This window comes from Sphaeramia orbicularis, chromosome 20 (genome assembly GCF_902148855.1).
Source record: "Sphaeramia orbicularis chromosome 20, fSphaOr1.1, whole genome shotgun sequence".
NCBI classification, from domain to species: Eukaryota; Metazoa; Chordata; class Actinopteri; order Kurtiformes; family Apogonidae; genus Sphaeramia; species Sphaeramia orbicularis.
This window is the reverse complement of record NC_043976.1, coordinates 8,873,150-8,887,868: the sequence shown is the minus strand read 5'-3', so window position 1 is coordinate 8,887,868 and position 14,719 is coordinate 8,873,150. Positions and strand designations below refer to the sequence as shown.

General features: G+C 36.5%; 1 protein-coding gene across 2 annotated transcripts in view; it reads right to left on the bottom strand.

Annotated features, from left to right (window-relative positions):
• Positions 1 to 14,719, bottom strand: part of plod2 (procollagen-lysine, 2-oxoglutarate 5-dioxygenase 2) — a 58,011-nt gene that overhangs the window by 21,343 nt on the left and 21,949 nt on the right. For both annotated transcript variants that reach the window (XM_030123563.1, XM_030123564.1), the window contains exons 2-4: positions 9,304 to 9,395; positions 2,567 to 2,703; positions 53 to 216 (exon numbers count right to left, since the gene is read on the bottom strand). In XM_030123563.1, coding sequence (XP_029979423.1) covers positions 53 to 216; positions 2,567 to 2,703; positions 9,304 to 9,395 — 393 coding nt within the window. The remainder of the gene's footprint in view (positions 1 to 52; positions 217 to 2,566; positions 2,704 to 9,303; positions 9,396 to 14,719) is intronic.

The following is a 14,719-nucleotide window of genomic DNA, read 5'->3' as shown; positions in this document are numbered from 1 at the left end:
TTTTATCTGGTAAAGAGTTTTAATTTATTGTGTTTGCATTTTGAGAACCCACCTCCAGAGTTGAGGTAGCGCTTGCCGCTGCGGATTGAGGGGTACTTGTCAGCTAGTCGCTTATCAGGCCAAATCAGCCCCTCCGCAGCAAAAATGACTTTGTTATTTGCTTGTTGGAACTTCCTGAGTATTTCTTCTGGTCCTCCAGCAAAGATAAGATCATAGCTAAAAGGAAAAAAGTAAATATGAAATCATTATTATCAACAGCTCTTTAGGAACCACCCTTCAAACTCGTTCTTATATTTGACACACACTGTGTTTGTACTTGCGTTACACAGATAGACATGTAAAAGTAAACAGTGGACATTCTTCAGAGGTGAGCCAAGGCAGACGTTACAAGCTTAAACACATAAGCTGTTGATGCAAATATAACCCATAGAGATGTGTGACCGAGGGGAAATTGCCTAACCGCTGACATACTGTAGGTATTGTGGTGACAAGTGGAAGAGCATGGTGTTATTCAAGGGGCAGATATTTTAGGAAAGTGGAAAGTCCTAATGTTTTTGGGGATTTTACCACTTTGAGGTGTGAAGTCATTACAGTGGAGCAGCTCATTTGTGTTAGTGACACCATTTCCCCACAGTCTATAAAAACTAAAAATATGCCTCTTCTAGTAGCGAGTTTATGTGCATGTCTGGGTAATATATATATACTCATCTAAAATAGACGAATCCAAAGAAAATCTTATAATGTCAATACACCGGTTTATAGAAAAAGTAAGGGGAAGGGAAGTCTATAGATGAAGCAGCCTGCTCTAATGTATCCACATATGACCAACACATGTTCATACAAGTACCTCTGGTCCTCTGTAAAGACATCAATTATAGTCACTGCTGCTGTATAAAATGACACGCCATGGCCAAACGTTCCTGATCACTGACACAGGGATGAATGCAATACTGTGTCTGACATAGTTCTTTTTTTGTGAAGCTCAAAATTACATTTTCTATTGATTCAACAATAGCATTGAACAATATCGACTGTGGTTTCTGGTAAAGGTATGGGCAACATTAGAAACGGTGAAAAAATACCAAGCTACTCCTCTTTTCCTGGATCTATTGAAGAATCTTGGGAGTTCTCGCTTGGGTTGTGCCCTACCCTTTCACAAAGATGATGACACAAACACAGTATGGATTTGAGTTCTTTGTCTTTTCATTTTCAATAACTGAATATGGGGTAACCAGGGCTGGATGATCTTGCCAAAAGATGATGATATTTTGAGATCTCAATCACAGTTTTCTCACTTTTTGTATTTTTTTTTCTTTCTGAAGGTTTAAGCTGTGGCTGTGTCTTTTTGTCATTATTATTCTGATAAGAAACACTGCATTTTGCATCATTTTGGACCAAATTATTCCAATATTTTGACAGTAATTTTATGAAGTAAAGACTGGTCAACATTTGTACTGCACGTGCATCGAAAACAGCTGCCGTGTTTCCATTAATTGCACAGATTGGGACTAATTTGTCAGGAAATGTATAATGAATCAGACATGTTTTTACACTGTAACGTAATTTCTAAAGCATCTGTATAAATCAGATTCATTTCAGATTCGGACATGAACTTACAGTAACTCCTCACAGTCTGCAGTCATCACGTCATGACATTATTTCTTCAGCAGTAGAAAAACAACTGGTTACACAAACTCTGCGAGGTAACGATAGACTAAAACCGAGCACTTGAGTGCAGACAGATGCTTAAGAATCTGCACTATGCAAAAACTTAAAAAACTCATTAGCCAGGCCTAGTTTGGACACTAAGGTGGTCTTGCAAGACTATATTATTATCATAAAAAACTTTGCTCAAATCACAATCACCTATGCAGGTTATTATACGACAGTCACTTCCTCTAAAAGAAGAAAATACAGTCCAATTACCTGTTTTAAGGGTGTGACGACTTTACAGACCAATTATAGCACTCATCCGTCATATGACAAAGTAGGTTAAGTATTATTATCTCATGCTCTATTTAAGGAAATATGGCTTCCAATCCTGTCATTACTCTAAACCATTCACATTACCTTGGTGAAACTTTCCATTGGCTCTGAAAACTTGTAATTCAGCTACCTGCAAGTGAGAATGTCCCTCATGTATTTGGCAAAGCTCTATAATAACTCCTTTTGATGCATGCACGAGGGGCGGTTCGGCGCTACATAAAAGTGCAGAAACACCTCTCTCTGAGGAGGCAGAACTTTCAGAGCACTTATTACAGGCTGTGTTTGTGACAATTAGTTTCATTTCTAATTCTTTCATCTATGCAGCAATTAGAGGCGGTTTGCATCCCTTTCTTGTTGCGAAAAAGACTGCTATAATTCATGTCAAAACCGAATCATCAAAGTGAGATTTTGGGTATCAGCAAAAGAAACCACATCCATTAAGGTAATATATTTATTTATCTTCAGATTGTGACACATTTATCTATTTTGAAATACGTGTGTGATCTTTGTATCAAAAATAATGCACAAGTTATATTCCATGATCCACCTATTGACTATTAATTCATTTTAGGACACATACCTATCCACAGACAGGACAATAAGATCCTCCTGGTCGGCCAGACCTTCCATGGCTTCCTTCAGTAGTCTGACTTTTTGCCCCCCACCGATGGACCGGCCCACATCTCCACCTCTCCATGCTTCTCCCATCCCCAACACCTGAGACAGAAAACACAAACGAGAAATAAATAAGCGTGACATGAAATTTACCAAAAGGTAGTGAGGTAAAACACACTTCCGACACACTTTGGGCAACATTAGAACCAGTGAAAAATTATATCAGCAGGTTTATGGGACATGATTGGACGCAACAAGAGAATATATCTGAATGATCTGGACAATATCCAAACTAACTCAACCCTCTTATTATGATGGGATAACATTGTGACTCATTGATCCACATTTTTATCGTTGTAGTTTAATTTTTGATACTGCCCTGTCTGTGCTTGTTGACGTCTCTTGTTTCGTATGTCTTTACTTTTTTGTTTTACTGTCTGTTCTAAAATGTAAAATCTGTTAAAAATAAAGTATAAAAAAAAAAAAAACCAGAAAAAAAAAAAAAAAAAAAAAAAGAACCAGTGAAAAAATACTGAGATCCACCTCTACTCCTGAATCTACCCCAGAATCTTGGGGGTTCTTGTTTGGCTCGTTCATTACCTTTCCATCAAGTTGATAACAGCCATCCTGGTTTTATCAGCCATTACCACCACCATACAGGGTGGGGAAGCAAAATTTACAATATTTTGAGGCAGGGATTGAAAGACAGTGTATGACCAATTAGTTTATTGAAAGTCATGAGAATTTATTTGCCACAAGAAAATTGACATAATAGAAAATGTTTTTATTCTATGTGTCCTCCTTCTTTCTCAATAACTGCCTTCACACGCTTCCTGAAACTTGCGCAAGTGTTCCTCAAATATTCAGGTGACAACTTCTCCCATTCTTCTTTAATAGTATCTTCCAGACTTTCTCGTAATAGTTTTGCTCATAGTCATTCTCTTCTTTCCATTATAAACAGTCTTTATGGACACTCCAACTATTTTTGAAATCTCCTTTGGTGTGACGAGTGCATTCAGCAAATCACACACTCTTTGACGTTTGCTTTCCTGATTACTCATATGGGCAAAAGTTTCTGAAAAGGTATGGATAATAGTGTTAGGTATGATTATGGCATCAATATATGTTTGGTTTCAAAAAAATTGACGTAGTGCCTGCTGAGAAAAAACAACTAAATGTTCATTGTAAATTTTGCTTCCCCACCCTGTACAAAGCAAGAGCAAAGGTAGAGCGTCGGACTTGCTTCGTTTTGATCAACATGGGCCACATTCCCTGATGTACTGAGTGAACTCTGCAAACACACAGCCTGGCCAAAAAAACCTGGGTTTAACTAAGCAAATAGGCAGGAGGATTCCATTGGATAATTACTGCAGTGATGAAAATGCTTTAGCTGCAAAGTTCTTAAACCCTAAATGATGCAGTGAGAAGCTCCTCATTTCTTTAACAACCATGTCAGAATATATATCACATGGTTGTGGAAAAGATATAACTCTTTTTTTTTCAAACAGTTAAATTATTGGCCTGCAGGAAGAAGAAAACAACTAAGGCTATCACTGAAACTACAAAATTGGGTTAAAACTTGGAAGGATAGTGTTGAACCATCATCCTTGAGGAAGACATGTGGTCGGGAAAAAATGTTAAACATTTGATGAAATCAAATCGCAAAAAAAACAAACACTGGAAGTCATGGCTATATTTAATAGTGAAAATAAGAGGATATTTCTGCATGTACAACATGAACAGAACCCAACGGATCAGGACTAAACAGCCATGTGACCTTTGGAGAACCACTTAAAGAAGCTAATCAGAAAGAAAGGCTGTGTTTCAACGGAAAAAGGTCACGTGGTTTGATGAGTCCAGATTGACCCTGTTCTAGAGTGATGAGTTCATCAGGATGAGAAGAAAGGTGCATGAAGCAGGGCTGCAACTAATGATGATTTTAATAAATGATTCATCTCTAAATATTTTAATAACTAACACTGGTCTACAATTTTTTAGACATGATTTGCTTCAGACATTAAATGTGCTAAATGTTACATATTTTAAAAAGATTGATTGGAAAATAAATTACAAAAATGCCGGTTTGCTGATGTTTTCAAGGTGTATGATTAAGTGTTATTACACATATATATTGGTTTATGTACATTTATATAATAGTTTTAGAAATCTCCCACTAAATAGAACCTGTAAAGTGAATGTATTCTAATGTGCAGACAGTGTTTTGAAGTAGATCTTGTAGCTCTGAGACAAATATTCCTTTTGAGTCAAACCCATTCTCTCATTAATTCTTGAGTTTCACATTTTGACCCAAGGCTGTATCTTGGAAAGTTCAGCCAACCAGCATTTTTGACTTGATTTTTCTTTATCCGTGACTCTCATGTGGTAAAATTTCATTACTTTTATTCTGGAAGCATTTTCCTTGTAGACCAGTGTAATCGATTCATCGGTAAACACAAAAGACTAAATTCTCAAAGATTGGTATTTAACCCACAGCAATATGCAGACAAGTCACTAATGATTACATCCCCGCAATGGCTTCTGGTTTAGTTAGCGAGCACTAGCCCGCTACCTACACTTGTTATGGCTAGAGACTTGCAAGATATAGTCTTCAACCAGCTCTGGTTATAGACTGACGATCAAACTAGCGTTGTATGTACAGAGAGTATGCATGTGATGTCACCGCTAGCGGAAGTCACCGCGGTTCCGCCCACTGAGTGGCAGAAAGAGGGAGATGAGTGACAGCGTTGGCTTCAATACCGTCTAAACTTAAGAACAATATTTAATGAAAAATGGGGCAGAGCTGTTGTGCGATTGATTGTATGAACAAGTTTGAAAAGCAGTCGGAGCTATCGTTTTACAGACACCGAAAGACAAAGAAAAGAGACTTAGATGGATCCACAAATCCAGGAAACCAAACCTAGATTTGTGGATCCCGTTTCGTGTCAGCTAACATTAATTTATACTGTATTTTTGGGTCAAATCAGACCTTAAATGACATATTGTTTCGGCTAACGTTACTTCTTAGTAAAGCTCTTGGTTTCATGATCAGATCTTTCATGGTTTTTGTCTTCATTTTGTGATTCTGAACCTTGTGCTCCTACATGATTAGTAAACTAACTGAAACTGAGGCCAACCCAGTTTTTCAAATACGGGGGAACTGGAGAATAAAGCTACGACAGAGTATTAGGGCCACATGAGAAAATAAAAATACTTGTCACTACGAGAATAACGTCATAAAATATCGACATAAAACCCGTAATTTTATGATAAAGTCGAATACAAAAAGAATCACAATGTTATGAGAATAAAGTCATAGTTATTAGAAAAACCTCATAATTTAACAAAAATGTCATTTGTTTATGAGATTAAAGTCGTCATATTCCGACAATAAAGCCATAATATTAAAAGAATAATGTAATTTAAAAACAGCTGGTGAAAATATCAGAATTTACCAGAGTAAAGTCATACTCTGTTCATCCACAGCAGTAGTATCTGTGTTGCATAAAGTATTTGATCTGAACTAGACTCAGTAAATCTCCTCAGTACCAGTAGATCATGCATATATTCACTGGGGTCAGTCCACGGTCTACTGTAAATCCACTTTGGATCAGCTGGTTCTGGGCCCTCGTTTTGGACCCTGGTTGTCAGTAATGATGAAACCAAGTATATTTGTTTCAGGTAAAAATAGCGATGGTCCCCTCCACCCTGGATGTTAGGATACGCAATAGTGACATGTCTGTTTTTTATGCTGTTTTTATCAGATTTTAATTTGTCTTTGTTTTTATGATGGTTGTATTTTGTTGTTCTTAGCCCGCTTTACACCCTGTGTTATCACTAGTTTTACTTACTTATTTACTTATTTAATCCCTTGTTTTATGTTTGGTGTACGGCACTTTGGCCAGCTGTAAAGTTCTTAAAGTGCATTATAAATAAAGTTGGTATGGTATGGTATGGTATGGTATGGTATGGTATGGTAAGTACGAAGGGAAGTCACACTAAATACGACCACTTCGATGTATAGAAGCTGTTTTTTTCCCTGAAACTTTTGTTTTTACTTAACCCAGAGAATGAGAAATGCATGTGTGATCATTATAACTTTACTAAACCAACAAACCTAATGTCAGCCCAGCACTTGTACATGGTAGGTACAAGGCCTGTAACGGTACACAAAATTTTCGGTTCGGTACGTTTTCGGTTTTCAAAGCCACGGTTCGTGTTTTTTTCAGTTCGGTACAGGAAGAAAGAAAACCCCTCAAAATGTCTTTAATACATTTATGAATTTTTAAAAACATTTTTCCCATAGAATATAGAAAAAAAGGAATATAATTCTGCTGCTATAAATCAAATAGAAAATAAAATCAGTTATTAATATTACTAAATGTATTTTAAACATTAGTATTGCACTTTTCCCTGAAAGGTAGTTTTGAACAAACAACAAAAATCAAATCACAGTTCTGTCAGTTCACAATCTGCATAAAAATACCCAAAAAATTCCACATGAAGTGCAACATTAACAAGAGGACAAACTGGTATTCTCTTTAAACAAACTGAAGAGCAACTTCAACAACAAAAAATTAACCAAATTATTTATTTTAGGACAGAGAACAAACTGTTTAGGCCACTTTGCGTACGTGCGCGCGTGTGTGCAGAGTGCGATTTGTCTTTTTTTCTTTTTTGGTCGGAGCCGGGGATGGGGGGTCCATAACTAACATAACTAACTGGCGTGAAATGAAAGTGAAACTTTATATACTTTCAACGTCCAACTCCTGGGTTCTATTCCTCTATTATACAGTGTACGGGAGAGAGAGAGAGAGAGAGAGAGAGAGAGAGAGAGAGAGAGAGAGAGAGAGAGAGAGAGAGAGAGAGAGACAGACAGACAGAGTAAGTGTTGTAGAACTACTGTAGTTCCTAAGGGCCAAACATCCAACAACAACCATCTTATCACTGTCTCTTTCCCCGTTGTTGTCTTTCACCGGGACCTGAACTGATCCAAACTGGACTGTAATGATGGTGGAGGGTCTTCAGTCTCTTCCTTCCAGGTTCACATCATATTTGTTGTTTTTTTTTTTTACCTTATATCAGCTGCTATTTTGTATTTCCGGTCAATGTGCGCGTCCTTCAATATGTCCGTGTGGATCTTGCGCAAATTTAAAGTTCTGCATCAAACAACGTCTTTCGTTCCTTTTTCTTTTTCTCAACATACTGTGCCGATTCAGTACAGCTGTGTACCGAACCGAACAGGTGTGTACCGAAACGGTTCAGTTCGGTATGTGTACCGTTACAGGCCTAGTAGGTACTGTATATATCTGGGAAGTCTGTTTATATGTCCACATGACGATGCGTATGTGTGTTCATGTAACTGTAACACTAAAGTTGGGTCAGTGTGCAGGCTTTGCTTCCCATTTAACATGCATTTTTTTATTCACTTATGTGGTCTCTTGGAGATTTCTTTGCAGGTCCAGTATAAATCTAGCCTAAAGGAACAATACAAACCAGGAAAAGCTAGCAGGAATTTGGAATCATTGCATATAATTTAGAAAGATTTCTTGCTGGGAACTTTGGAGTAGTTTGGAAGAATGACTCAGACTAGTGCAGTTGGATCAAATAGACAATCAGAGAAGAAGAAACATGTGAGAAGGGCACAAATTTCGGAGAAATAAAGGGATCAAGCTAACATTTATCAAGCCAATTCTTTCTTTTTTAACTGCTGGCTCAAAATAAAATGTAGAAGAACTCTGGGCCCACACTGAGGAGTGTCCCGATAAGATGGATGAATTCCCAACTCTGCACTTAATTTACTTTAACCAGTCTAATCCATCTTAGAAAGTATGTTTAACCCTTTCATGCATACTGGTCACTACAGTGGACAGTTATTCTACACCTATTCTCTTGTACATTCATGAGTTTTGTTGATTTATTTGGATATCAGCCAACACAGAGGACGCTTATGCATCATCCTAAACACTGCAATTCATACCATTGCTGTAACTTTGCTGTTCTTGATAAACCTGATCTGCAGTTGCATGTTTTAGTGTAAATAAATTAAAAATCAATCTTTTTTTTTTTTTTTTTGCATGTTATCTCCATGAAGTGAGTAATAACCAGCATTAGAGTATGTTAAAATGTGAGAAAACATCAGATTAGCGGCATTTAAAATGTTTTTATGTCATAGTTTTCACACAGTATATAACTTTCTTATTATTATTGCTATTTTTTGCCCCTTTAGCCACTTTAACAAACTTGTTTATATTGTTTATATTTTTATCTCTTTATTTTTCTATTGTACTGATGCATACTGTCTTGCACTGCTGTACACACTTCAATTTCCCCCTTGGTGGATCAATAAAGTATATCTTATCTTATCTTATCTTATCTTATCTTATCTTATCTTATCTTATCTTATCTTATCTTATCTTAACTTTCTGATGATGGGTTTTAAATACATGTTCCTTTCCTTCAAAAATTAAATGCATGATGTCCAGCTGAGTGGACATTTTTGTAACTGCTGGAAAAAAACGTTCATAAAAAAAAAAAAAAAAAAAAAAAAAATCAATTGCATTGTTTTTTTCATGCCTAAAGAGGAATAAAATCACTCAAGAAAAAATATTGACTAAGGTTCTCATAATTCATGCATGAAAGGGTTAAGCGCTTGGCTGTTGTGTGTGTGTGTTTGTGCTGCAGTGTATTAGATGACAATCTTACCTTCACATTGTAGTTAAAATATTTTGCAGACTGCATAAAGCGGCGGAAGCCATCTGTCTCCTCTGTTGCAACAGTTAGGACGAGCAGTTTCTCTGAAAAAAACAAACAAAAAAAAAATCTCCATAGAGTCATCACATATCTGCCTGGTGGACAAATTATAGGGACGTATGGATACGGTCTTGTAGCTGAACAAAATATACTTAAACTCTAAATTTACAGCTCAGAAATTTAAACTATGACTATTTGGGTTGGCTTAAACCTACGTCTTAAATAGCCGCATTTACTGGAGTTTTAATTTGATGCAAAAACAGAAGTATATTTTCATAGAAGGTTTTCTGGGTTAAAAGATCTCCCACATAACTCCAGGACATTTCCAGTGGCCATGAGCGCTGAAGGCTGAGGTTGAGAAGGGGTTAGACCAAATACAAATTAGCACTACTGCCTCGTGATGTTCCGTGGAGGTGGACTACACCCTCTGAGCTAGTTTCCACTTGTTCTGTTTCTTTTTATTTATTTTTTTATTTTTTTATCAAACCGGCAGTGGAAATCCTTGGTTAGAAAGGCTGCAGTTTGTGATTGTGAGGTAAAAGAAGGATGTAGCATCAAGGTTACAATAGTTTTGGATTTTTAATTATAGTTTAGTTTTATTTAGTTTTGACTTTTTTTTTTCTCTAATTCAGTTAGTTTTAATTAGTTTTTAGAGCAGGTTTGCTAGTTTTTATTCGTTGTCATTTTTTCTGAATGCTTACTTTTAGTATTAGTTTCAGTTTTTTCATATACACTGAACAAAAATATAAATGCCATACTTTTGTTTTTGCTCCCATTTTTCATGAGCTGAACTCAACAATCTAAAACTTTTTCTACGAACACAAAAGGCCTATTTCTCTCAAATATTGTTCATAAATTTGTCTAAATCTGTGTTAGTGAGCACTTCTCCTTTGTCCTTTGCTGAGATAATCCATCCACCTCACAGGTGTGGCATATCAAGATGCTGATTAGACAGCAGGATTATTGCACAGGTGTGACTTAGGCTGGCCACAATAAAAGGCCACTCTAAAATATGCAGTTTTACTGTATTGGGTGGTCCAGGGGGGTCAGAAAACCAGTCAGTATTTGGTGTGACCACCATTTTCCTCGCACAGTCTTCTTCATGAATTCTCTGAAACACTTTTGGAGATGGCTTATGGTAGAGAAATGAACATTCAATTCACAGGCAAAAGCTCTGCTGGACATTCCTGAAGTCAGCATGCCAATTTCATATTCCCTCAAAACTTGTGACATCTGTGGTATTGTGCTGTGTGATAAAACTGCACATTTTAGAGTGGCTTTTTATTGTGGCCAGCCTAAGTCACACCTGTGCAATAATCCTGCTGTCTAATCAGCATCTTGATATGCCACACCTGTGAGGTGGATGGATTATCTCAGCAAAGAAGAAGTGTTCACTAACACAAATTTAAACAGATTTGTGAACAATATTTGAGAGAAATAAACCTTATGTGCATGCAAAAAAAGTTTTAGATCTTTAAGTTCAGCTCATGAAAAATGGGAGCAAAAACAAAAGTGTGGCATTTATATTTTTGTTCAGTGTATTTTATCTTCCTCACCATCCTATTCAAAGAAAAAAGTGAGGTTACCCCGGACACTTTATTTGGGGGTCAGGTTAGGGTGGCTCTGACTAAACAGAGACACAAGCATATGTACAGTACCATGGATAAATTCCCTATAGCAGGTTGGAGGGGGTAATGTAGGTGGGGGTGCGATCCATACACAACGTCACTTACATGAAAACGAAACTGAAACTTTCCATATTTTCACCGTTGGCCTCCAGACGTCTATATTTCTCTTATACCGCTGATCTTAGATGAAATTTTCACATGTTCTATCCTATATCAACTTTGACAAAGACGAAAACTAAGGGAATTTTATACAATTTTTATACATTTTAGTTCGTTTTGTAAGCACACAAAACGTAAAAATACAGTTTCAGTTATGTTTTTTTTCTTTTAATTTGAGTTTTTATTTATTTCAGTTAACAAAAATGTTTTTTCAATTTTAGTTTTCGTCATTTCGTTAGTTTTCGTTAACGATTACACTGGGTATAAAAAAAAATGTTTTTTGCAAGTTTTTTCAACTGAATTAGGATCATTTTGCACCGCTAAATCCAAAAATGACATTTGTTTTTCTCAATCAGGTCAGGTTTTTTTGCTAATTTGATTTTGAAAAGTTTGATCTTCTCACAAAATTGATTACATTGTTGTGACTTTATCAGTTGATTTTTTTATATAGTTCTCACCCAAAATAGGTTTTAAAAGAAAAAAATCATTTTGTAACAGGATGTATTTATTATTTATTATGTATTCACTGCAGATGTAGCAGAATACGTCAGGCTTATTTTTGCAAGATCTTCTAGTCGAAGCCATTTCATTCACCTGTAATATTAAAAAAACCATTAATCATAAATTGGCAAAAGTGAAATCTTCAGAACTCGTTTATTGCAAGAAATGTGAAAGAATTTTGTATCATATGACGTGTAAGCAAAAATGTTAAAAAGCCAATATGTAGCATAGTTCAGAAAGTTGACCTGATCGAGCAAAATTAATGTGATTTTTGGATTCAGCACACCAAAATTATCCTAAATCAGCTCAAAAAATTTAAGCAATAAATTTGTTGTTGACCAGTGTTATAACCTTGTGTAGCATGGACATTTAGTTTTGTCTCAGAAAGATAGTGATAGGAGTTTGTCATCAGACTGAACAAACTGTTCTGCCCCAGTAGATAAACACACTAACAAAAAAGCTAATAGCGCTTTAATATTGTTTTATTGGACTACTTTAGTATTAATCCTGCTTTTAATGTTTTGACGACCAATCTGCTTTATATTTAATATTCAACACTATGTTCCACTAGACCCTTGTAAATTATTTATTGGACATTGGCAAGCGCACTTTGGAAGACCACATATGAAGGCCTTAAAATGTCTGAGCTCCAGAACAAAATTAAACAGCTGGTGTTCCATCGTAGGAGTACAAAAGCCTACCATCATTTAAAGAGTTTCATTTTTATGCAAATCTGCTTTCAGACTGAACTCCTTTCCTTATTTCTCTTGTTGGCGGCAGTACAAACCTCACCGTGCACATAAAGAAGTATCACATTTCAGGTACCAATAATGTGTTTATGAAGTGGTAACAGAAAATTCACCATGGATGCATAAAGAGGGAATGTTGAATCAAAATCAGGAACCAAAATTATATGTATCCTCTTCATATCCCAGAAGAGTGCTTCATTTTTATACACATCATATATCAGTGATTGTCAGGCGTCGAACTAATGCTAGTGGTTTAATCAAATCCTCATTCTTCTTGCAAAAACTTTGACCTCTAGCTGTCGAAAAAAGCCAAAATCTGTGTTGTGGGTAGACTTTCTATAGCCTGCAGGAGTTCATGACCCCTGAACCCTTTCAATTACATTATGGTAAAAAGTCACTATGGAATTTTTACCTAATGATGTTAAACATCTGTTTTAGTATTACAGGGTTCCTACAGGTTTAAGTGAAAATGTATTTATTTACTCCAACGCCTTGATTCGTACTGTTCAGTCATTTCTCACTGGGGGCTGCAAAGTTAGTGATAATCAGTTTCTAATCTCAATATAAATTGTTGGGTTGGATCTGAGTCGACTAACGTTACTTTCTTTGCAGCTTGGACATTTCCCAGGCACATTTAAACACAACACAGCAAACAATATAACTTAAGACCTACCATATCAAATGTAACACATTTTAAAGACGTTTTTAAGGTATTAAATGCAAATTTATTAATTCAAGACTTCAGACTTTTTAAGATCCTGCGGGAAACCTGCTCTGACACCCTTTGAATTTCAATGTGTTGAAAAGTCATAATGGAATTTTTACTCAATGATGCTAAAGATCTGTTTTAGTATTACAGAGTTCCTACATGTTTAAGTTAAGACTTTTTAAGACTACTAAGACAGAATTTAATGCCCATTTCACAGCCTATTTTGCAGCCATACTGGCAAAAATTTGTGACTCCTAGAATTTAGGAAAATGTATTTATTTACTCCAGTGCCTTGATTCACACCATTCTGAGTCATTTCTCACCGGGGGCTGCAAAGTTAGCGATAATCGGTTCCTAATTTCAAAATAAATTGTCAGGTTGGAACGGGTGGAACTGAGTCACCTAACGATTCTTTCTTTGAAGTTTGGAAGTTTCCCAGGCACATTTAAACACAACACAGCAAACAAGTTCATGGCAGTATAACTTAAGACTTACCATATCAAATTTGATACATTTTAAAGACGTTTTTAAGGTATTCAATGCAGATTTGTAAATTCAAGATTTAAGACTCTTTAAGATTCCGTGGGAACCCTGCTCTGACACCCTTTGAATTTCAATATGTTGAAAAGTCATAATGGAATTTTTACTCAATGATGCTAAAGATCTGATTTAGTATTACAGGGTTCCTACAGGTTTCTACAAGTTAAAGTTAAGACTCTGTAAGACCTTTTTAAGACTGTTAGACAGAATTTAATGCCCATTTCACAGCCTATTTTGCGGCCATACTGGCAAAAATTTGTGACTCCTAGAATTTAGGAAAATGTATGTATTTACTCCAGTGCCTTGATTCACACCATTCTGAGTCATTTCTCTCTGGGGGCTGCAAAGTCGGTTCCTAATTTCAATATAAATTGTCAGGTTGGAACGGGTGGAAACTGAGTCACCTAACGATTCTTTCTTTGCAGCTTGGATATTTCCCAGGCACATTTAAACACAACACAGCAAACAAGTTTATGGCAACATAACTTAAGACTTACCATATCAAATTTAATACCTTTTAAGATTTGTAAATTCAAGACTTTTAAGACTTTTTAAGACCCCACGGGAACCCTGTATTAGTATTAAGTCCTAGAGGTGCAGTGAAGGGCTCGTGTTGGACATGAAGAATACTGTAAATGTTGGACCTGACTGTACTTGATTTGTACTTGTGTGTAGTCGAACCTCACTGGAATACTGGATAAACTGAGCTAAGCCTGAAGGGACGTAATAGCCTTGATCCCACACGGACCCATTATTTGTGAGTAATCCAGATCGCCGGCCTCCCATCCGTAAATAAACTACTCGCGGCCCTTTTTCTTCCATTTCCTGTCACTGTGACACAGCCGCTCTCTCATCCTAGTCTAGTCTGCAGGCTTGTCGATAGCAGTTCCAGCTCTCTGACAGAGTCTCTTTAACAGGTTGGAAATGGTTCCCTGTCTGCTTCCAACTGAATAGCATTAGATGACACGCCGAAAAAAACTGGGCTTCGGAACAAATACGCAGTGCACGGAGGACAGGGGAACCCATTCTGAGCACAGGTGTGTCCCTGTTCTTGTTCTGCTGTAGCTTGGCTGAGAGATAGA